Source organism: Sciurus vulgaris, assembly GCF_902686455.1.
Source record: "Sciurus vulgaris genome assembly, chromosome: 4".
NCBI classification, from domain to species: Eukaryota; Metazoa; Chordata; class Mammalia; order Rodentia; family Sciuridae; genus Sciurus; species Sciurus vulgaris.
Genome location: NC_136464.1, coordinates 118,278,240 through 118,304,202, shown reverse-complemented (window position 1 = coordinate 118,304,202; position 25,963 = coordinate 118,278,240). Strand labels below are relative to the sequence as shown.

Here is a 25,963-nt window from a genome sequence, read left to right as displayed (position 1 = left end):
TTCTGGCCCTAACTCATGAGTGCTATCTCATACCACATCTCCATAAGAATCTTTCCCTGTAGCCCTGCACTGTTATTTTCTACAAATTTAGCTCATACCACTTCATAGAGGGAGATGCTGGTCTCTGACACACAAATGCTAGCTGTTTTTCAAAGGACAGAACTTCCCCATCCCCACCCCCAAGTCATCCTTGACTACCTCAGGAACATGTGGTTTGCTGGTCTCTCATTCACTTTCTTTAAACAGATGGTATATATTATACTGTCAGAGTATATATTTTCATTTATGGTTTTGTGTTCCTGACCATTTCTTCCTATATATATTCACAGACTTTATAATTTTCATTTTTGAAGAACCTAAATTTCAGCCCAATGTAGTGGCACATGCCTGTAATCTCAGCGACCTGGGAGGCTGAGGCAGGAGGATCACAAGTTTGAGGCTAGCCTCAGTGACTTAGTGAGACTGCTTCAAAATCAAAAATAAAAAGCTGGTTCAATCCTAAAAACAAAACAAAACAAAATCTGAATCTCAGTGTCCATAACAACTACAGTTATTTTCCAGGTACTGTGGTAGGCATTCTTCCTTCCTTATTACTGAAACCACCAACCACATGACATTGAAAACAACCCACTTTATGAATGATGAAACAAGTTCCAAGAAACTAAATACCTTATTCAAAGCCATTATATTTAGCAACAGAAACAGATTTATACTTAAATCTAATGTGCACACCCAAGTCATACTCCTGCAGGTTAAAATACAAAGCTCTTTACAAAGGTGGTGCTCAATAGATACTTTATCCAATTACTGATTTGATGACATTAATTTTTTTCAATTGCACATTTGTTGAGCACTTACATTTGCCATGTTCTCTGCAAAGTATTTTACAAAAGTATTGTATCACTTCATCTACTTGACCATGGTACAATGTATGTTCTTTGCACAAAGATAAAAAACAAGCAAAGAAATTACAGCTTAGAGAAATCAGATAACTTGCCAAGATCCCAGAGCTGGTACATGGCAGGTCTGGGACTTAAACCCAAACATGTGGCCCCACAGTATGCACACAGGGCACTTCTGTTCTCTAAGACACCAGAGTGTTACTGGAGGCCACTCAATGAAATGGGTCGTGGAAAATGTTTCTAGCTGAAAATGTGAGCCCATCACAGAGCATTTTATTTTAAAAGGCATCGAGATTTCTTTGATAAATTTAAGATTTCTAGTTTTTAGAAGGTAGAAATACCAAACAATTTTAAATCTAAAAGAAAATCAGGAAAAAGGCAGAAAAAAATGAACGAGAGAAACCTGGGGAAAACAATCTCAAAGGCACATGGCAATGGACATGTTAGTCCTCCTGATACTAATCCATAGATATTTTATTTAAAATAAAAGTAATTACTTCTATATATCTCAGAGTTTTCTTACATCTCCTTGTTCAATAATTTACTCTTCTTTGGTTCTTTCCTGATTTCACTTACTGCTAATATGCAAAACTGCAGATTGCTATTTCTCTATTGGCTTTTATATTTTCCCAAATAAGTTATCACTATAGAAAATCTGGTACACGCAGGCAATTTTATTTCTTTTGGTCTTATGCATAACTAAACTGATTTTGTGTCTTGGGTTGCAAAACCACTGATCTAGAAAGTACAGCAAGAAATCTGAGGTATCTGCTCTAGCTCAACCCAAATGTATCCTTCCTTTGAGGGTCTTTTTATTCCTTTCTCTATTTTTGTTATTCAGTAGATCAATGAAGAGACAAAATGATGGCTTATAGAAAACAACACATGTCCTCACGTTTCACATGCATGGGTAGGCAGATGTGTTTTTGGACCTCTCAGTTCAGTAATACTAGGTGGTACAGTGATGCTAAGGGCAGATCTGTGGAGGATGGGCCTGGGCACAGAGAAAACATCTTTGTGCTCTTGTATCGAATAATTAAAAAAATATTTTTAATTTATTTTATTTTTACAGACTGCGTTTTGATTCACTGTACACAAATGGGGTACAAATTTTGTTTCTATGGTTGTACATGATGTAGAATCACACCATTCATGTAATCATACATGTATATAGGGTAATGATGTCTGTCTCATTCCATTGTCTCTCATACCCCCGTCCCTGCTGATTTAAAAAACAATTTTGCTATTTGTAGTTGGACATAATGCCTTTTTAAAAAAAATTTATGTGGTGCTGAGGATCAAACCTCACGAATGCTAGGTGAGTGCTCTACCACTGAGCCACAATCCCAGCCTGCTTACTAATTTTTTTGAAAACAGATTTTTGCTTCTCCCATTAAATTGCTTTTATCTCATTTTGTAATTTGGTTTCTGAACATGTCAATTATATATTAAATTCTAAATTAGGTAACTAGATAAGACAAATGGGAATCTTCTACATTTAATTTTCTTGTAAAATATGAAACTTGCACCCATGTGTTCTACGTATAATACAAATAAAGTCCTCCTCTAGTGAAAACTCCTCAGTCTTCATGCCTGTGCAGTCCACATTAAGCATGTTAGTGTCAGCAAACTACAGAGTTTAAAGAAAAAGCCGTATTGGGTGTACATTTCAAGATAGTATTGCTATTTCTGAAGAGCTATTAAGATTGTATTTTCTTCAAATGGTAACACTTTGGATCATTAATGAAACTTGAAATTACTGAGGAAGATTTTTCATTTTCCTGTGATGAGTTAAGAGGATAGCTGCTCTTAATAACACTCCGGTTTCATATATTGCATCCTGTAAATAGAAGGTTTGCACAACTGTTTTCCTACAAATAGTTTTAATCACCGGTCCTGAAGTGAGGTTGACTGCTGGATCTACGTGGGTGTACCTCAGAGTCACACAACACCTTCTCAAGTGTGGTCTGGTCCTCACAAAAATCCTGCTGCAGGAGCAAGGCATTCATTACTACATTTGCCTCCTGTAAGTGAGCACTCTGAGGATTTCTGGGACCTGTCACACAATGCTAGTCTGAAAGAAATGATTACCAAGTTCAAGACATGTTTCTTTTTCACCTTCATGAGAGAATCCAGAGTCAGAAAGCATCCTGGAGATCAATGGATCCCTGCCTACCTCTGCCCTAACCTACTGAGGATAAGATTGCACACCGGGTCAGAGTGGGATTCCTGCCATGCCAGGACTAAGAACGTCTTCCAGACTGTAACTCAAGGCAAAAAAGTTTCAGAGTCAGGACTCTCAACCCCAAACACTCTGCATTCTGATCTGTGCAAGTTACCTGAACTTGAGTTTATCATCTCTGAAATGTTAATACCAATTTGCATGCAGCTGCAGAGATTAAAGGAAGTAAGAACTGTGGTGTACCTGGTGAATTAACACTGAACAACCCTATATTATGTTCTCCCCTTCTTTCCAATTCACCAGTAGCACAGCAGTACCATTATAGTTTAGATCTTAATTGTCCTGAGACATCCACGTGTTAAAAGGCTTGGTCCCTGGCATGGTGGTAGCGGGTGGTGGTAAGAACCTTAATAAGTGGGTCCTCTTGGAAGATCATTAGGTCACTGGAGGCATGCCCTCAAAGGGGACAGTGGAACCCCTGCTAGTTCCTCTTTCTCTTTTATATCCCTGCTATAAGGTGAGTAGCTTTGCTCCATCATCTGCACTCCTGCCATGATGTGCTGCCATACCCAAAGCAATGAGGCCAAATGAAAATGGACCGAAGCCTCCAAAACTGTGAGTTAAATAAACCTTTTTTTCTTTGTAAGTTTATTATCTCAGTCATTTGTTATAGTGACGGAGGCTGACAGAAGTTTTAAACTTTATATCAGAAAACTAAAAACATTTCTAACAACCCACTATAGCTTACGAAAGCAGGTTTAACCCAGGGTGATTTATCACAGAGCTGAGCCCTCATTCCTTTTTATTTTTTTTATCTTGAGATACAGTCTCAATAAGATACTGAGGGCCTTGTTAAGTTGCCCAGGCTGGGTTTGGACTTTCAATCCTCCTGCATAAGCCTCTCAGATCGTTGTAATTACAAGAGTGCACCACTGCACCCAGCCAAAAAGATTTTAAATATCTTTGTTTCTGACTTTAATATGTGATTATTAACGTTTAATTAATTGCTCAAACTTTCTATTATATATGGTCTTTACATTAAAATTATAGACCGGAAAGAAAAACAGTACTTCTTTGAAGGTTTAAGGTCTTATCACTCTGCTCTGGCCAATATATTTGTTGTAACTTTATTTTTGTACATTCTTTTTAAAATTGTACTGTTTGTGATTGAAATAATGTTTTTATCTTCCAGTTATCAAGTATTTTGTGAACTGACCTATGCTGAAACTATTTTGCAGCAATCAAAGACAATAATACTCTCTTGGGTGATACTAAAACCAAGTTACAGAGATGCATATAATTTTAGATTGCATTCAATCTGCTGCAGGTAGCATGGGGCATGGTAATGGGGTCAAAGAAAGCATTCTAAGAGAATTTCCATAGAATACCACAGTGTGTTTAGGATCAATTTTACTAAGAAACTGAAGAACTCACCAGCTAATACTGATGTTGCCCTCCCTCATCATGGTTTAATGGGCAAGGAAGAAGCAGATATTCTAGTTCCATTTTGCAGAAGTAGATGCTGAGCCTGCAAATGAAGCTAGCTTAGCACACAGGTGAAATTCAAATTCAGGAGTAAGGACACCCAGCCCTGGACCTCCTCTAACTCACTCTCTCTTTCCAACCAATGATTTAAAAAAAAAAAAAAAAAAAAAAGGTACAGGGCCTGGGAGGATATAGCTCAGTTGGTGGAGTGCCTGCCTCCCAAGCATAAGGCCCTGGGATCAATCCTCAGCTCTGCAAAAACAAACAAACAAAAAACACAATGCCTTGGGTGGAGAATTTTTCTATTCTGATCTTGTTGCTTTTGATGAAAAGGAATAACTTTTCCTTGGAAAATAGGTTCTGCATTTTTAATTCATCAGAAAAAAAAAATATATGTATATTTATATTTTGTAGGGCTGGGGATTGAACTCAGGACCTTGTGCAAGCAAGTGCTCCACCACTGAGCTACACACCCAGCCTTTTGATTTCTATTTTGAGACACTGTCTTGCTATGTTGCCCAGGCTGCCCTTGAACTTGCAATCCTCCTGTCTCACCCTCCAGAGAAGCTGGGATTACAGGTATGCACCATATAGTGGGCCCAGAAACAAATTTTAAAGTGAATGTATTTTCATTCTTTTCAAGTTGTCTCTAACAGTTCCTTTTAATGTTTTGTTTATCTGAAATTTAAATGCACATATAAAATATGATAGAAATTAGACTGTCATTTATGTTTTTTTATAAATCCAGAAAGTAGACATTTGGACTGGATTTTATTAATACAAGTGTATATTCATGTGTAATTCACATGTAATAAAAGCTAAAATATTTTTATACTTTTATCTTATGATGTAATTGAAATTAGAGCACTTTCATAAAAGTAAGAGGTATTGCAGAATTTCAGTTAGTTACATTTCCTCTTTTTCACTTTTTTCTGCTATATCTACAGTTTTTCATTTCAAATAAGCTATCAGGTTGGTTGCAATATTTTGTGGGTATTCTTCCTGAGGAAGCCTTGGGAATGGCTTTAGTCATATGTGGATGACCATGGCAGCCTGCCCCTGTTTAGTACAGAGAACCTAATGCTCTGTCTAGGAGCTAACACTCCTCCAGCTTTCTCTACATGTTCTTGCATTATGTCTCCTGTACCTTGATTTGTTTGCTTGATCCTTATTTTTTCAACTGTATTACACATTAACATAAATTATCCTGAAATCTCCTTTGAAGTGGTAAAGAAGTAATGAAATACAATATTCCATCCAGTTGTCAGACTAAATGTTATAGATACTGATGTAAAATTATGAGATTGGTGAACCAGAGAACATAAGCATCAAAACGTGAATCTAATTTGATGGCATCATCAAATTATGGATGGAATAGTCTCAGAAATGATCTCTGCAACACTCTTGGCTGGTAAAATGTACTCAAGATGGTAAACTACTAACTTAAACCAGGTCTATGGCCATACTACCCTGAATGTGCCCTATCTCCTCTGACCTGAATGGGCCATTTTCAACTGCACGCTCCATGTTTATAGACCTGTTATTTCCCATATTCATATATTCAGACTGTAGATATCCAAATCCTGGAGAGAAGAACTGCTAATTCGAAGAGAAGTAGTTTTACAAAAAACTATACACAAGTCAGGCATGGTGGTAGACACTTGTAATCCCAGCTATTAGGAAGCTGAGGCAGAAAGATTGCCAAGTTCAAGGTCAGCATTAGCAACTTTGTAATACCTTGTCTTAAAATAAAAAAAAAAAAAAAAGAACTGGGGATATAGCTCAGTGGTAAAGTACTCCTGGGTTCAACAAACAGTACCAAGAAAGAAAGAAAAACCTATACACAGAATTCCAAAGTATGTTACAAAAGCAATATCTAGTTACAATAATTTTATACAAATTCTTAGTAATTATGAAATGAATATAAAAATGTTTTAATAAGTATTAAAATATGACATTCAAATTATCAAGGCAAAATTCCATTTATCTTTTATTTTATTTTGAGAGTATAAAAGAGTCTGGATCCACTGAAATTCACATTTAAAAATGTCTGTGTCTGAGTGCAGTGGTGCACACCTGTAATTCCAGCAGCTTAGGAGGCTGAGGCAGGAGAACTGCAAGTTCAAAGCCAGCCTCAGCAACTTAAGAGAGGCCTTACACAACTTAGTGAGACCCTATCTCAAAAGAAAAAATAAAAAGGGTTGGGGATGTGGCTTAGTGGTTAAATGCCCCTGGGTCAAGCCCCAGTTAAAAAAAAAAAAAGGTGTTCAATAAGCCATCATGCACTATGGGAATCCTCTTCCACTAGAACAATCCAGGTGACCACCAGGTAGAAAAGAACTGAAATAATACAGATTATTACTGGGTGGAAGAGCTAAAGAAAAACTTGTAAATGCTCAAAATATTCCATATCTTGCTCTTTATGAGGGTCACTTGAATGTAAAATTTGTTAACATTCATTGAGCTGTACACTTATGTTCTGTACAAATGTTGTAACTCCATCACAAAACAATGACCACATGCATTGAAAAATACTAGCAGAAATTTTGGTTTTAAAGTGAACTAATAATAATCTCTAACAAAAGCACGGAGTGTTCATTATTATTGTAAACATTAGAAAATGGGAACCAACATGATTTATCACACTTCACTGCAGCAGCCCATGAAGCGTTCACTCGTGGTTAGCAAGGGACCACGGGGCTGTGCCAAGGGCACCATGCTGCATACATGGGTCTCATTCCGTCTGACATTTAACAGAATCTGGCACATGTGTGCTCTAGGAACGTGCTCAACTGTGCAAGGTTATGTGAGTGGACATCTGCACGCATGAATATGAAAAGAACTAGCACAAAGGGATGATCTTACTAACCAATGGTCTACAATAAAAACAGTGATAACAGGAAGCAGCAACGACTAACATTTATTGAGGTTTTACTACATTACAGGCAATGTGGTCAATTTTTGTGTTTGGGAAATTAAAAAATATGATCCAGGATGGCAGAAGATGTTTTGTTATCTGCTCCCAAATAAGATAATCTGGTAATTACAAATGAATGCACAGGTTCCAAGTTTGTCAAAAATGTTGGTAGCTCACTTACATGCATTAGTGTTACTATTGCAATTTTTTAAAAATAAAGTTCACTATAATGAACACTAAATAAACACTTCTACAAAACCTAGGTGTTTTTTAGGCACTTTAAAAAAGCAATATCAAAGCTGCTTTTCTGGCACCAAACTTATCTTATTCTGAGAGTTCATAGCTGGCAAAATCCTTTGTTAGTAATAGTAACAAGCCAGGAGCCAGGAAATGAATTTCCTGGGTTGGAACACCTTCCTGAACAACTATCGTGTTCAAAATTAATATTTTTTGCATGTAAACTTCTTGATACTTTGCACTTTTTGCATCTCTTAGACGTCATCTATTATCATTATATTAAATCTTATTTAGCAGTTTTTTTGCTTTTTATGGAAACTCAAAATTACAAACCCTTACTTGATTATTTAAATTGAAGTAATTATTAAGGAACAAGAGTACAAATGTGAATCAAATTGTGCTAAGTCACAATTTATATCCTCTGTCATTTCAGACACAGTCACTGTGTGTCCTAACAACAGCACTGACAGGTCCCTAGAACCCTGTGATTAAATGGCAAAGGAAGCAGGGAGGTTACAAGTGGCATTTACCAAGGATGCTCAGGTCTTTAGAGTATGTTAACATTACTCAATAGACTTGAAGAAGACCTGAGAGATAATTTAGTCCAAACTCCTTGTTGGGAAAGAAAAAAGGTCCACAAAGGTGAGGTGGCCCTTTCAGATGCACTGTTGGAGGTGAGGGAGCTGAATCTGCTCCTGGAGCCCCCTTTGAAAATGATTCTTCATCACATTCCAGAATAGCCACTTAAAAAGTTATAAATACATAATTACACATTCTTATGATATATTTTAAAACATGCAATATTTATAGAGGCCACTTTCTATGTACAGAGTCCATGTGACCCATAGTTCAGTACTGCCTGTTGTCTGATAATATTCAATAAATGTAAAAAAAAACCTTGAAAATAACCTTGAGTTTCCCTTTCCCTGGTGAAGTAATTTCAAAAACTTTAATTCTGTCAGTGTATCATTCAGGCCTTTTTTTTTTTTTTTCTTTTTATATATTGGAAATTGCATCTGGGGCCTCGTGTAGGATAAGCGTGAGCTCTACCACTGAGGTAAAACCCTGGCCCCTTTTCCTGACCTTTGCACCATCTTCAATTCAATTTTCGATTTTTTCTTACAGGATATTTTTGGTATAACGTAAGGACCATGAAGAGATACTTAGATTAACCTATACTTTTGTAAAGTAAACCTTCTTTTTAAAACTAGCCCAGAAAATTAAGAAACCTTTACAAAATCAAATTGATTCAATTGCTTATGTCCTACTGTTCTGCACTGCAGAAGATGCTGGACCATAGGCCTGCAATGAAGCAAAGGACCCATATGCCTCTTTGTATTTCCCCTCCTCCCCGAAAGAGCCAGGCTAATACTGTTCTCTCTGTTCATGACTGGTTTCAAAATGAACAGTCTGCATCTTAACAATTAGCAGATTAAAAAAAATTTTTTTGATGATTCTTTTGTTTGTTTTTGGCCAAAATTGGTCAGACAATGGAGATAATCTTGAATTTCGTTTTCCTCCATGATAAAGATTTTTTTTCCCTGACTCCTGCAAACCTTCCACATTGACTAGTGATTTCTTGGTGTATGGAGTACTCAAAAACTTTGATTTTCCTCTGTGGAATAAAGCAGATATTACTGTAATGCATATAAAAACTTTAAGTCACTGGAAATTTTCTTTGAATGCAAATACTCTAGCTATTGTGGTGGACAAAAACTGAACTCCTTCTTGGCATGTTAAAGATGACATTCTCTATTTGTCTCTTCCATACCCTACCATGGTGTCTTATACATGGCAAATGTTCAAGAAGCACTGAATGAACGGAGTGTAACAAGGATGTATGATAATTCCCTTTGGATGCTGGTGGCATCACTTAGTAGAACAGTATATTCAAAGTATACAGCAGGAGTCTCTGGATGCATCAGTAATGTTTATCTGCAATTTTGATTTTTACAATCTTACTTCTTTGTAATGTGAACAAGCAACTGTGCAGTACCTACGTGCTTCACGAGCACAGACATCTGGAAAGTACTTAGGAGATTCTCATTTCTCCCAAATAATAAGAGATGGGAAAGTTAGAGAGCTATAAGGTATTATTTACATAGCAAATAAAAGGGTCACTATAAAGAGAAAGCTCCTTATTTTATCCTCAGGATGAACCACTACCCAGCTTATACTTTGGGTTTACAGTTTACAAATATTTATTCATGTTTGAAGTTAAAAGATTAAAGGAAGGGAGGAGCATTTCAAAGTTCATGTGGATAACAAGACAAAGATATTGTACCTAGAATAAAAATTAAACAGAAAGGAGAAGATAAAAGTGGCTCTGGCAAACACTGGGCCTTTCGTAATGTCTAATACTTGGCATTGAAATGGACATAACTTCATGGTTGCTCCTGACATTAACTTATCCAGAAATGATCAGATAAACAAGTTGATTCTATGTAGACAGACAAATGCACACTGTCATTGCAGTGGTTTTTCAAATACAATTATTTGAAGAGCTTTCTCAAAGTTTGTCTCAACTCTGGGCATCTGTCTCCAGTCTATCAAATGACCGTCGCTACTCTGGCTGTAGGTCTTATTTTTCTCATCTCTCTCATCACCCCATCTCTACATTTGCTTCCTCAAATCTTAGGCTCCAATTAGATTAGTACTCAAAATTTCTTTGTATTAGCCAGGGCATGCTGGCTTGGATGTTCTTGATATCACTAGATCTGTACTATCTCTAGTTCTTTTTTACTAAATTGAAGAGACTTCTCATTTTTTGTTCTTCTTGGACCTGAAAGAGACAGGACCTACTTTCTTGGTGCTTCTCAAAGCCTCTGCTGTCTCCTGGATTAACTCTTCTTCCTTCACCTGCCTCCTCACTGCAGGGCTTCCTCCAAACTCCTGGCATTCATTCCTTTGAATGTAACTGATCCTGCTTTAAAGACTAAATAAACATTAGAATGCCTTTAAAACTATCAATGGTAAAGATAGTTGAAGATGTGGAGCAAATGAATCACCAGTATACTGTTGGTGAGAATGGAAAAGGCTGTAACCAGTTTGGAAAACTCTCTGATTGTTTCTTACAAAGCAATATACTAATCTACTTTGGATCCAGAAATTCTCCTACTTGGTATTTATCTAAGAGAATGAAAACATATGTCCAGAGAAGAGTTGCACACCAATGTTCATATAGTCTTAATACAATAGCCCTAAATGGAAAACAACCCAAACATTCATCAGTAAGTGCATGGATAAACAAAGTATGTGACACTCACACAATGGAATACTATCGAACAACAAACAACATGCAAGAATCTCAAAAATATTATGTTTGATGAAAGAAGCCTGAAATAAAAGAATATATCACATATGACTCTATAAATGAAGATCTGTTAGTGGTAACAAATGCCAGAAAGTGGTGTTTGGAGGCTGAAAAGAGAATTTGCTAGAGAGGGATACAAAACAACATATTGGTGATGGAAATGGTCTGTATTTCACATGAGAGTATACGACTGCTAAACCCTTTGAAATGTACCCTTAAAATTAGTATGCTTTACAGTATATTAAAAATACCTCAAAAGAAAAAAAAATCAATAATTGTGCTTAAGCAATAACTACCTTTTATATTTCTAGTTCTTCCTGGTCAGTTCCAGTTCTGGATCTTCAAATACCAACAGAAGAGTTCCATTTGAATGTTTTATCATCCTATCAAACTCCTTCTATCCTGTCCCTTGGTATTTCTTGGGGATTGGTTCAGAAGCACCCCCATGGATACCCAAACCCATCACTGCTCACATAAAAATGGGACAGCATTTGCACAAAAGATATGTATGCCTTCCCATGTGTGTTAAATCATCTCTAGATTACCTGTAACATCTATCACAATGTGAATGTATGTAAATAGTTGTGAAACAGCATTGTTTGGGGAATCATCACAATAAAAAACGTCTGCACGGGTTCAATAGAGACCTAATTTTTTTCCAATATTTTTGCTCTGCACTTGGTTGACTCCATAGCTGTGGAGCCTGTAGATATGAGGGCCAATTGGACATCCTTCCATTCAAAGGTATGGCCATTGTTTTCTTCTCTCATGTGATCCTTGAGAGTCTAGTTATCATCAAAACTATCCATTCTTCCTCTAAAATACAAATCACAAATCCTTTCCTTAAAGAAAGAATGCAGGAAGGAGTACATTTAACCAGGAGTAGAGGGAATATTTAATTTGGCATCAATAGAATCACAGCTCAGTTGTATGGCACTAGTGAAGTCACTTCACTGTCCCGAGTCTGTAAAGTGACATAATTCACTACGGCTATATTAAGGAACACTGTGAGACATATAAGTAAGAATACATTAATAATTATGAAGCATTACTTTTTTAATTCAACACTTAGGGTCACTGTTACTTATTCAAAAGCCAACCCTTGAGCCCTGGCGCAGGCCCAGGCCTGCTCATGTCTGAACTACTTCAATAATTTCCGATTTATTCTTCCTGATTTTTTTTGGCAGGTGACCAATCTGTTACTCTCATTTTCATGACTAATAATTTACCATGTAATCCCTTTAAAAACACAAGTATAATCTTGGTCTTTTGAAGATATGCTTGGCAAGATTTATAAAACTCCACATTTGTTTCAAAGTAGCTGCTGAGCTGGAAGTTTGGACAAAAATGTAGAGCTAAAAAGCCAGAGCTAAAGCTGTTACCAAAGAAGCACACATTAAAAAGTAAGGCTGATTTAAAGGGATTACATACTTTAAATTTCACGAAGGTTTTGTTTTTTATGTGAACAATTTTTAATTTTGCTGGATATTTTTTCCACTAAAAAAACCTTTACTGATTTGCTGACTTCACTAGACTAACAAGCCCACAAAAATTAATATTTTAACCACGCAATGTAATCTACCCAGTAAAAGAAAATGAGAATTTTTAACCTCTTGATTCCAAAAAAGGCATTTGTTTTTCCTAAATCAATGTTCTTCTTTGTTTTCTTACTACATTTAGAAAAAGTTTCTCTAAATATATAATTTAAAATTACTTTTATATTTGCATTAGAAAATGGACAGTTTATAAGACATCAATTTCACATTCTGTCTTATTTGCTTACATATAAGGCAAAAATGGAGAATGATTACAGAATTTAAGACTAAAACATGTTTCTGCTGAAAGATCATGAAATTCTACCTCAAAGATTTTATTTTCAATCATCTGGGTAACAGTTTCAGCGTTATATTTTATTTGTGTTTTGTCACTATTATAACCCATTTGGTTATATAATTCTAGAAACCAGGAGGAAAAGGCACAATAGCTAATTATATATTTTTTTGTTATTTTGTATACCATGAGAGGCTAATCAATGTTAACTTGAGTTTACAGACCAAACAAAGCTGAATTTCACAGAGTTTGCTTATGCAGCTGGAATAAGCCTCTTGTCAAGTTCGGTATTTTAATAATTCCACTATTATACTTGGCAACACAAGACATTTCTGGGAGTCTAAACCCTGGAGATAAGAATTAATATTCTGCAATCACAATGCAATAAATGTACCTATTATTACTGATTTTTAAAAATATGTCATTAGGTGAGTCTAGGGAGAAGTTAGGAGAACTACCAGAAACATTTATTTCCTAAAAGAATGTCACTAAAATTTCCAAAAACTTAGGAAATTAAATTAGAAAAATAGGCAAATATGTTCATTTGGATTATTTCTATAAATAATACTGAAATATATTAGTACTTTAGTCATCTCCTAAAACCCCCTTGGAATATGCTTCCAATTCCACTGATATATCAAGCTTGGTCATGTAAGTTTAGTTAAGAAGGACCCAGAATTTTATCTGGAAATATTATTTGACTCTATTATTACAACTTAGGTTGATAAAGTCACAATTTTAGCTAAGAATTACATTTAAGTTAATGTTAAAACATTAAGCCGAAGCATTAATTTTTATATATTAGATTTGCTTTTCTGCAAGTAGGAATTAAATAATACTAATTAGCAATACATCAGAGTTTTAAAACTATAAACTTTGGTGGAATTTTATTTTAGTTGTTATTTTATATGTTAAAGTTTGGAATTTTTCCCCTACCACTAGTAATTTTGCACTGGATTAATCAGGAATATTTTCAGCATTTATAGGTATTTTTACTATACGTGGGTTGGAATCTAATTTTTAGATAAGTCATGATGCATGATCTGCTGCATCCAAACAGGCTGACTACCCTTGGTTACGTGACTGTCGAAGTTGATGGTAAAATATGGCTAGAGATGACCAAGTAAAACGTCACCCTGGGAAGAGTCACTCTTATTTAAGATATCTTGGTCTGTCTATATCAGACTTTTCAGCTGCAGGCTCTCCCTGACAGGGTATCCTTCAATTTTTTACTTCTATTTGATGCATATAAGTATATACATTCAATGAGATTCAAGTGTGTGGGAAAATGATATAAAGTAAGGGAAAATAATGATACAATGGCTACAACTCATTTTGAGTAATAAGAGGAGAGGGTCTAGAGCGTTTGACAAGAAAATAAAAGACACTGCATCCTGGTGAACTGGGTTAATTTCAAATGTATTACTGTTTGGTTTTCATCATGTGTACTTTGACTAAATGAAATAGTGATGAATGGTTCTGGGAACCTGTCATGAGGTTTATTAATATTTCAGCATTATCACTGAGTATTTGTGTCAACACACATCAAAAATGCATGAGAAATGACTACCTTCACTCACTAGTTACACCGATTAAGAATATATAGGTAAGAAGTACAAATGATGTAAATAAATTTGCAAAATGATTAGAGGTAGAGAACATCTGGCAAGAAAAAGCAAGATAAAGCTTTCACAGAAGTGTGTCACACAACTGAAAGCAAATTAATACACACAATCAGTTTGGAATATGTTGTATGACCACATGAAATACCATGACATCTTAAAGCATGAGTTCTTAGAAATTATTAACTTTAAAATAAGTTTTAAAAATATAAAAGTAGCAAAAATTAATAACATGCATTTAATAAAGCTCATTATATCCATGATGTAAATTTGGAATCCCTACTTAAAAAATAAAAACTTTTGTCTTTAAAAAGTTTGATTTCAATTATTAAATTGACTATCAAGAAGCAATGAATTCAAAACAGAATGAGACATGGCAGTTTAAAAAAAATGAATCACCATTCAGTTAGCCCAATGATTTCCAAATGACTAGGAAGGCTTTTAAAACACAGTCTATGGAATGGGGGTGTCAAATAGATTCTTCAGTATTATGCATACAGTATAAAATGTCAGTCCTAAAGAAAAGACATACAAGTTGCTCTCAAAAGAGCAACATCTATTCAGCAGCCTTCATATGATATCCTTTAATGATCATTAAAATTCATGCAAAAAAAAATTCTAAGAATAAGCTCTCATTTTGAACTAAGGTTGCATCATTTTTAGTAATAAAATTACCTAAAGGCTACTAGGAGATAACAGTATGTGCAAAACTATCCAGGATAGTGGACAGTTTTGATTCATCAGGGGAAATGATATTCATTGTTGAGGGAAAAAACAAGATATGCTTGAAAAAAACCACTGGGGAAGAATAAACTGATACATGGAACTGGGATTGTGGCTCAGTGGTAGAACACTTGCCTGGCATGTGTGACACCCTGGGTTCAATTCTCAGCTCTGCAAACACATACATAAATAAATAAATAAATAAATAAATAAATAAATAAATAAATGAATGAATGAATGAATGAATGAATGAATGAATAAATAAATATCCATCAACAACAACAAAAAAAAATGTAAAAAAGAAGAAGAAACTGATACAAACACCATTACTTTAATTAATAATTGCATTCACAATAGTATGGACATTTTTCCTTGCATGTATGTGGTATGTATTCAACAACTTACATACTTTAACAAATTGCCTACCAGTCAAACTAACTGGATGTCTTCTAGAATACAGGTCAAAAAGAAATATACAGAGTAAAGAAATGTTTTAAAAGAACAATTTGTTTTGCATGATTTGGAGGATGAAGGGGTTAAACAACTATTTGCAAATTCCCTTTAAAAAAGAGAAGTTTTAACTTCTCTTTCTGGCTGAGACTCTAGCCAGAGCAATTAGACAAACCAAAGAAATTAAAGGGATACAAATTGGAAAAAAAGAACTCAAACTATCCCTGTTCACTGATGACATGATTATATATTTAGAGGAACCTGGAAATTCCACCTGAAAACTCTTAGAACTCATAAGTGAGTTCAGTAAAGTAGCAGGTTACAAGATCAATGCTCATAAATCCAATGCATTTTTATACATAAGTGATGAATCTTCAGAAAGAGAAATTAGGAAAACTACCCCATTTACAATAGCATCGAAAAAAATAAAATACTTGGGAATCAATCTCACAAAAGAGGTGAAAGACCTCTACAATGACAACTACAGAACACTAAAGAAAGAAATTAAAGAAAACCTTAGAAGATGGAAAGATCTCCCATGTTCTTGGATAGGCAGAATTAATATTGTCAAAATGGCCATACTACCAAAAGTGCTATACAGATTCAATGCAATTCCAATTAAAATCCCAATGATGTACCTTACAGAAATAGAGCAAGCAATTATGAAATTCATCTGGAAGAATAAGAAACCCAGAATAGCTAAAGCAATCCTCAGTAGAAAGAGTGAAGCAGGGGGTATCGCAATACCAGATCTTCAACTCTATTACAAAGCAATAGTAACAAAAACGGCATGGTATTGGTACCAAAATAGACAGGTAGATCAATGGTACAGAATAGAGGACATGGACACAAACCCAAATAAATACAATTTTCTCATACTAGACAAAGGGGCCAAAAATATGCAATAGAGAAAAGATAGCCTCTTCAACAAATGGTGCTGGGAAAACTGGAAAAGCATATGCAACAGAAAGAAATTAAACCCCTATCTCTCACCCTGCACAAAACTCAACTCAAAATGGATCAAGGACCTCGGAATCAGACCAGAGTCCCTGCATCTTATAGAAGAAAAAGTAGTTCTTAATCTTCAACATGTTGGCCTAGGATCAGACTTCCTTAACAGGACTCCCATAGCCGAAGAAATAAAAGCAAGAATCAACCACTGGGATAGATTCAAACTAAAAAGCTTTCTCTCAGCAAAGGAAAGTATCAGTAATGTGAAGAGAGAGCCTACAGAGTGGGAGAAAATCTCTGCCACTCATACTACAGATAGAGCGCTAATTTCCAGAATATATAAAGAACTCAAAAAACTACACCAAGAATACAAATAATCCAATCAACAAATGGGCTAAGGAAATGAAGATACTTCACAGAAGAAGATGTACAATCAACAGATATATGAAAAAATGTTCAACATCTCTAGTAATAAGAGAAATGCAAATCAAAACTACCCTAAGATTCCATCTCACCCCAATTAGAATGGCGATTATCAAGAACACATGCAACAATAGGTGTTGGTGAGGATGTGGGGAAAAAGGTACACTCATACATTGCTGGTGGGGTTGCAAATTAGTGCAGCCACTCTGGAAAGCAGTATGGAGATTCCTCAGAAAGCTTGGAATGGAACCACCATTTGACCCAGCTATCCCACTCCTTGGCCTATACCCAAAGGACTTAAAATCAGCATACTACAGAGATACAGCCACATCAATGCTCATAGCTGCTCAATTCACAATAGCCAGATTGTGGAACCAACCTAGATGCACTTCAGTTGATGAATGTATAAAGAAACTGTGGCATATATATACAATGGAATATTACTCTGCCATGAAGAATGATAAAATTATGGCATTTGCAGGCAAATGGATGAAATTGGAGAATATCATGCTAAGTGAGATAAGCCAATCTCAAAAAAATAAAGGACGAATGATCTCGCTGATAAGCGGATGAGGACATATAATGGGCGGTAGGAGCGGTTAGCGTTAGAGTTACGGTTAGGTTTAGGGTTAGGAATAAGGAGGGTGGTAAGAATGGAGGAAGGAAGGACTGTATAGAGGGAAAAGAGGGGTGGGAGTGGTGGGGGGAAGGGAAAAAATAACAGAATGAATCAAAAACATTGCCCTATGTAAATTTATGATTTTTAATAAAAAAAAAAAGAGAAGTTTTATAATAGCATGCATGCGTGAGTAAAGAGATTCAGTCCTGACGGTTTCTCCTAGGTATATGGTGTCAGAGCAGACGGTTGGTCTCTATGGAGCTCAGTTTCCTCTATAAAATGAAACCATAATTGATGTTCTCAAGTTGGTCACTGAATTTGGTCACTTATTCACTTCAGAGTGCTCCTGCCTTGGGGCCTCTGTATGCATCACTTCCTCGCCTGGGATGCTCTTCCTTCCCTGGGATGCTCTTCCTTTAGATACCTGTGTGGTTTGATCCCATCTCTCTTTGGGTCTCACCTGAACAAAATCTTATCCTTGTTCAGCTCTGAATAACTCACATGAAACAGTAACCCTGCCCTTCACCTCGACACTGTCTAGCCCTCATCTCCTTCCTCTACCTGCATAACACTTCCCTTCTTCAGGTACACATTGTGATGACATGCTTATTGTCCGTCTCCTCCTGCCCTCTCCTACAAACAAGCACATGAGACCAGTGGTTGCCTAGTTCACTTAATGCTTCTTCTAGTCTTTAAAAACTGCCTGACCAGACACTAAGCTAGTAGCTTTGGAGATAAAAAGAAGTCTAGGACATGCTATCTGCTCCCTGAAGGGTTCAACAAATTGGAAAGTCAAAAATGTGATACATGTCACATACATAAGGTTTGTACCACAAGCTCCTGGGTTCCACAGGAGGTTGTAGACCCCTGCTGCACTGTTCATATCCTAGAGGATGTAAATGGCACCGTTTGGGACAGATAGTACTCAATCTGCTCAATCATACCCACCATCCATAAGTCTGGTATGTGCAATGCTGCAGGCTGATTATGCCATTTCTGTTTAACACCCATTGGTGGTGTCCCACTGTCTTCAGAATAAATTTGTCCTTCTTGATCTAGTTCCCATCTACCTCTCTAAGCAGCTTCATCTCTCTCTCACTCACATCAGGACAGTCATCATAAACTCACACATTCTATCACACGCCTTCACCCTTATCTCCTCCAATCTGACTTACGTGTTTTCCCTCTGTTCTCTAACGGCAACACCTCATGCTTTTATTCCATTGGACAGACTTTACTTCATCTCAGGTACTTTGACTATGAATAAGCTCCTTGTTGTGATCTGGAACCACAAGTCATTCCTTCTGTATATCTACCGTATAACGTGGGGATGAACGAATGAATGACTTGTCAAATGAATATATGATTTAATTTGGTAATTGATGAACAATTAAATTATTAAATGATAACTTTTAATCATTACATTTTTCTTACTTAAAGAGGGACCACCACTGTCCCACGAAAGCAAATAAAAGGAACTGTGTATGTCCATGTGGTCTCTACTTGCTCTTAAATACCCAGGGACTGAGTTATTAAGTCATCACTAGTTCAAAATTTTTACAGGCTTAGAAGACTACTGGGTCAATGATGGCTAAGCATCATCTACTTTAGATTTCATCTGAATTCCCTCACAGTAAGCCAGGGGTTTTTCCTGACCTCCTTCTAAAACAAAGAGCAACCTAATAGCACTTTCCCAACCGGCAAGAGTGAGGCTTCCCTGATTTACCATCAGCAGCCCCATACCAGGAAAGATACTTCTACCAACAGATCTCATTCAAACAGTATTTCTTTGTAGGCTCTAAAGTGGGGATGTGAAAGTGTCCCACACCTATTAGGCTTATTTAATGAAAATACAGCCTCTTGATAGGCCAAAAATCTGGGAAGCATCTAAGAGAGAATCTGAAATAATTTAACTCACAGAATTTAAAGAATACATTCTCTCTCTCTCCCTCACTTTTTTTCAAAAGCATAATCAACTCAGTCTTATCAGCAGAGAAGAGATATAACCTGAACATTCTCAAATCTTTCAGTTAAGGAGTGAAAATAAAAGGATAGGACCCTTTCAACCCTTAGACAACTTTTCCCTATACAGCCAGGCAGAAAGCAGTTCTAAAGGGAACATCGATTTGGGGGTGTGGTCTTGGAAGTGTCAGCATTCGTGTTACACTAAAACACACAGGAAATCCTATTATTTTCTCAGCAATAGTCTTTAAAAATGAAATAACAGTAACAATAATGTTTGTCTAAAGAGCATTCATTTTGCATTTCATTTATTTACATTCCAATATTATGTTGTGATTTCAGATATAAAGAAGCTAAATGATTTTTTTGTATATATTTCTGAGAAGAGAATATATTTGTGACAGAATTCTTTCTCCCTAAACCAGATTACATTTAAAGTAACAATGAGTTTGAAGCTTAGAGTCTAAAACTGTATTACACAAGTTGTATGCTTTTTGGAGATCAAAGTTCAAAAACAAAAAACCCACAGTAGTTATATCACAGAGATTTTTAAAGCTTTAACATTAAAAACAGGGAAATGTGAGCACCCCATCATGAAGGACTGCAGGTTTCCAGACAAAGGAGTTTGACATGAACTCTGCAAATCACTTGCTATGGACATCTAAGGATAGAAAACTCCCTGGGCCTCTGTTTCCTTATCTGCAGGATAAAAACACTATCATGAGGCAAATTAAATAAAAACTATATGAGTTCTCCTAGAATCTGCCAAAAACATGCTCTCAGCAATGTGTTTTGTTTCCTTTCCTCTCTCATCTCCAGTACATTCTCTACTGTGATTTAAAAGCTATTAACACAATCATCATGAGGAGATAAAGGAAAAAAAAGGAGGGTGTTAACTGTTCAAGAAGTTTAGAATAATGAAAAAAAAAAAAAAAAGAAACCCAAGATTTCTGACTTCTTTGATCATTAAATGCTATTTTCCAAATTAAGAACCATGATGTTTGACTATGGAAAGAATAAAAAATCATGTTTGAGCCAGCTACAGGGGAAGTCTGATGGAAACAATATCTAACTTGCTACCATATCTGTTCTGACAAAGGGCATTTATGAAAAAAAAAGTACTGAAGATGTTTCTTTGTTTTCAGAAATTCACAAGTTGTTTCTCTTCACAAAAAGAGGAATCTCACATAAGCCATATAACAAAAATATGGAAGACATTAAAGGTCTAAACTAGCTTAAACATAATTGATAATAGTCACAGAAGTGAGGGATGCTCACCGAATCTAAAGCTACTAATTAAGATTGTATTTGATCCTCTCTCAAAATTATAATCAAGATCTGAGAGAGTAGGCCAGTAAGACACAGAGTGAGTTAGACAGTAACATGGATTCTGTAAGTTTGCAAGGAACAGCTGGAAAAGGAACAGCCCTCCTTAGCCTCTTCCTCCTCTCTCCCCCTCCCCTACCACCTCGCTTTTATTTAAATTATAATATCTAAACCCTTATTCTTTAACTTGATCCTGGTAAGGAAGAAATTCCTCTAGAGAGGGCTCTCTTTCAGATATTACTCATTTATTTATACTTTATTGTAATAAAACTTGATAATTCTACTTGCATTAAAAACGAAGATTACAAAGGTCTGGAATTAAGAGAAAAAGAGGAGATGAAAATGAGAGGTTTTCTGGGTAACAAAGCCAAATTTTACCTATTTAAAAAACATCATTATTTGGTCTAGAATTGGAGTTAATTATAATAATTTGCTCTAACTATGTGCCTTTATTGCTCTTTCTCTAAACACTTAATTCATAATTACGTTTGTCAAGTTGTTAAAGGTAATGACCCTATTTTATCATCAGGGGAAAAAAATGAGACCAAACCAAAACAGATGTTATATGAATTGCTAGCAGTTGACCTTGTCAGTTACTAGACACAGTGTTTCTGACTTGAACAATATCAATAATGTTGAAATAAGGAAGGGGAGAGCCCATCTGTGGGCCTCTTTGCAAGCACTTCTTCCAAAGTATCTGACTTCACTGGTGCTCAGCTGATGAGTGGGAATCAAGCATAACAATGAAAATGGTGGAAATGTTCAGTTCAAGCGTGCAGTTCAGTATCCTCACTACATACACCTATATAAATCTGGGTGCCTCTGGGTTGCTGCTCTAGCCACCCAGTGGTGTTCTTCTTTATTTATAAACAGACACACATGCATATCTTGGGAGAAAGTGCACTTTGGCTAACATTCTACATTTCAAATCAAAGGAAGCCTTTTTTCTATCCAAGATTTAATAAAAGTTCATTTTAAAAACCAGTAAAATGCATAATACTAGACATTTAGCAAAAAAATTACTAGCATATTGAGGTTCATGCCATACATACTAATTTTAATAACACAGGGCACTAAATTAAAAATGCAAGTATAAAAATGCAAGTATATATGGTTGTATATGAGGCAGGACTGAACTGAATGGGAAAGGAAAAAAGTTTCAGCCTGAGATATTTACCCTGTGGTTTAGGGTCTGGTCAGTGGCCTGCAAAAGGAGGGCTAGCTTGGAACAAGGCAGTGTGACCCAAGTGTCAATCTCTGTAAGTGTCCTCATTCTTTCTCATCTTTCCCTCTCATCCCTGACACTACCCCTGGCCCAAAAGAGAAGAAAGCAGGCTCACCTTTGGATCTTTCTTAGACCATGGCACCTTTAGTTTTGACTTGGAAAGACAAACATGAACTAGTTGCCCAAGGTTTTTGAATCTTGCTACCTCCATTGCACAGAAAACTCTGATTTTTATCACCTTTCTACTATAGCCATCTTTCTCATCCTAATGCTCTTAGGAAAGTGCCAGAAGTGCTAGAAGCAGATCAATAGATATCTTCCCAAATCCTCTAATTATTTACATGCTGAGCTGATATTTTATCCTTTTCTTATTTAGCACATTAGTGTATTAATGATATTATGCTGAAGTGTTAGGGTTGTTTTTTTGTTTTGAGTTATGACAGTTTTTGAATTGACAGAAGACATCAAGAATAAAAGCAAACAAAAAGAGGAAGGAGAAATCAATAGTGGAACAGTCATACACATTAAGTAATTGAGAAGACAGTTAAGAGCTGAAAGACAAGGACACAATTGTACACATTGAGTGTTAACTTTGAGCAAACCTCCGTGCAGAAATTTTACAAATTGTGTAACAAAGATGATCAATTTGTCTCTAAATATGATTCTTTAAAATACCTCATTGTAAGTTCTGAAATCCATCTGTAATTAAGAGGTCTCTGCAGAATATTCCCTTTGCTTCATCTATCTGTACCAGCATTTGTCAGTGTTTACACACATGTACTTAGACCGGAATGAGGTTTATTAACTATTGATGCATCCTGGCATCCTAGGGCTTCCCAGGTGACAGCTCACTATATTCTTTACTGATCCTCTAATGGATATCACTGACATGAATACCAAATTCAGAATTTCTTAATATACACATACAACTTTCATAACAGTAGTAAAGACAGGCCATTTGTGTTGCCATATAAAATACTATGGCCTGAAAATGGGGATATCAAGCAGATCAGAGAGCTATCACTTATGCATGGAATCTACAAAAACGAATGAAGGAATGAATAAATGTGAACTCAGAAATAGAGATGGTGGCAGACAGAGGCTGGAGCGGTGAGGAAGTGGGGAAAATGAAGTTATGCTGGTCAAAAAGTACAAACTTTCACTTATAAAAAAGAGTAAGTTATGAGGATCTGGTATATAGCATGGTGATTATCGTTAATAATACTGTATATTTTAAATATTTAAATGATATCTTAAGCATTCTTGGCAAAAACAACAAGGTAACCACACTAGGTGATGGACTGTGGATTAACTTCATTGTGGAAATCATTTCACAACATATACGTGTATCAAATCAGCATATGGTAGACTCTCAATGTATACAATTTTATCAATTATAACTTCAAGCTGGCAATAATATTCTACAGGAAAAAAAAAAAAAAGAAATGCACTGGCATGGGTTCAAGTCTACAAAAAAAAGTTGACACTGATAGAAAAGCAGCTATTTTCAAATAACCAAGGCCCATGATCTAACCCCATGGGTCTGTGTGAGATAAGTGAGAGAGAAATCCCTTTAAAAATTATACAAGAGCCCAATTTTTCAAAGGGTTAACATGTTATCTTTCAAATTTAAATCTTCTGAAAAGCTCTTCTGTAATTTCCTACCAAAACAAGACCATGACATGTGCCACACTTTGTTTCCCTTGACTTTGCACATGAATAATAATGAAGATGATAATCAGATAGTGACATTCAAAATGAACACCCCCACCCCCACAGGTAAGCAGGATGCGCAGGTATTAGGAAAGATGCACAGAGGTTTCACATCTAATCAGAACACAAACTCCCAACTCTTTTGAGACACTCCATTCTTTGCCCTAATCTCCTCCCAAAGAGCACAGGCTGAGTGGAAGGATGAGGACGGGTGTGCCAGTTCGGAGCTAGAATGACAGGTCTGGGGACCTGGAGATGCTACAGTGCCCAGCCTTCATTGATCCCCTTGGCAATTCTTATTTCATCCTGAGAACATGATACTTACTCTTGGACTGCTCTGGCTATGGAAAGGGCCGTAGATCCAGTTTCATTAACGCTATCTAAGGTCACATTTGGCAGGTCATCGTCATCACTGTCACTTTTACTTTGTCTGGGAGATAGGCCTCGGGGGTCCATTTGTGCTGGGGAAAAAAGGCATATATAATGAATTAAAATTAGTGTGCAGAAGTTAACCTTGCCCTGGACCAACATCAAGCATGGAATATCTTTTCTGTGCATTATCACACACATGGAATTCTCTAGACATTACAGGAATTAGCAAAAGCTATGTGTCTTATGTACTGATCACTCAACTGACTCTTTTTCCCTTGTTCATTTGATTTGCAAAACCTACATCAGCTCCCAAGAGTGTCAGGGCCATATGACAGAACAGAAACTATAAAATCTGCAACATTACCAACTCCTGGGTGGTCAAAAGCTGATTATGTCGCTCATGAGCTACTGTCCCGCCCTCTGGTTTCTCCTCCTCCTTGCATCTGCTGCCAGAGTTCTGGCCACCTCACTGCTCATTAGCACTTTCCCTGAAAGGGAGAGAGCATGAAGTAGAGGAGGTATTATTTGCTTCTTGCTTCTCCTAAGTTTAAAAGAGAACAAAGTTGGCACCAATGAAAGTTTTAGGTACTTTTCATGCTTTCAGTGAGCTGCTGTCTCCCAGTTCTTCACTGCCATTTGTGGAGATTTGAGTGCATAAAATGACAGAGGTGGCAGCCTTTGGAGTATCTATTTATATGTGCTAACAGGTGCTCTATATCACCATCCTGAGTTCATTTTTCAAAAAAGGCATTTCCAGGTATGATTCTTCTCTAACCATGAACTTGCCAAGGCAAGAAACTGATGCTCTGACCCTGTTGACCAGGATCATCATCAGATCCTTTCAATGAGAGGTTGCTGTTAAAATTTAAAGTGTTCACCCATACTGTTTTAAATCAAGAGTTTGTTTCTGTTTCCTTTTTGATATGACAACTTTAGCAACCACTGTCTAGAATTTCCATCAGCCTTCACTTCAAGAACAAAGCAAGCACACTTTCTGAGTTAAAAGTACTGTACTAGTTTATAACTGTGTTGTTAAAACATACAACTTCAATCCACCCTGATCTAACCCAGACTGCCACTCCTCAAAGGCATCTACATAAGACTTCCAAAAGCACCACTACTTAAACAAAAGAAAGCAAATGTACTTCAAATCATGGTTACAATGATGCTTGGGTACGAATACATTTAAAATCACGGTTAGGATGACATTTGGTAAAAAGGTATCTTTCTTTCTTCTCATTTTGCTATTACTACCTATTATACATTATATAGAACCATATGAAAATGCTGATGTTTCACTATTTTTTTTTATTCACAAACAGGCAATTTCTTGTGATTGTACACAATATTTACATTAAGGCTGGAAAAACTATACCTAGAGAGTTCCCACGGATTCCTAATTAAAGTTGTTTGGAAGGAACTGGCTTCTGTTGAACCCAGTGTGTTTTAGTGTATTTGACAAACATTCTGCCTGTATTGTGTACATATATAAACCAAAATGTGTTTTGCACAGTGGAAGCACTCAGTGCATATTGGATGAATTAAAGAGAAAATAATTTAAACAAGCTAAAGAAGTAGACTTCAACTGAAGACAGTTTTGCCACCCAGGAGATGCTGGCAGTATCTGGAGACATTTTGGTTTATTGTAACTGGGGGTGGGGAAGGGGACAATGCTGATGGCATCTAGTGGGCAAGAGGTCAAGGATATGCT

At 36.3% G+C, this 25,963-nt stretch overlaps 1 protein-coding gene across 10 annotated transcripts in view; it reads right to left on the bottom strand.

Moving 5' to 3' along the window:
• Positions 1–25,963, bottom strand: part of KLF12 (KLF transcription factor 12) — a 437,715-nt gene that overhangs the window by 93,181 nt on the left and 318,571 nt on the right. For all 10 annotated transcript variants that reach the window (XR_013763670.1, XM_079138936.1, XM_079138931.1 and 7 more), the window contains one exon: positions 24,206–24,341. Coding sequence is in view for 9 of the 10 variants with exons in the window: in XM_079138936.1 (XP_078995062.1) it covers positions 24,206–24,341 (136 nt within the window). In the remaining variant the exon portion in view is untranslated. The remainder of the gene's footprint in view (positions 1–24,205; positions 24,342–25,963) is intronic.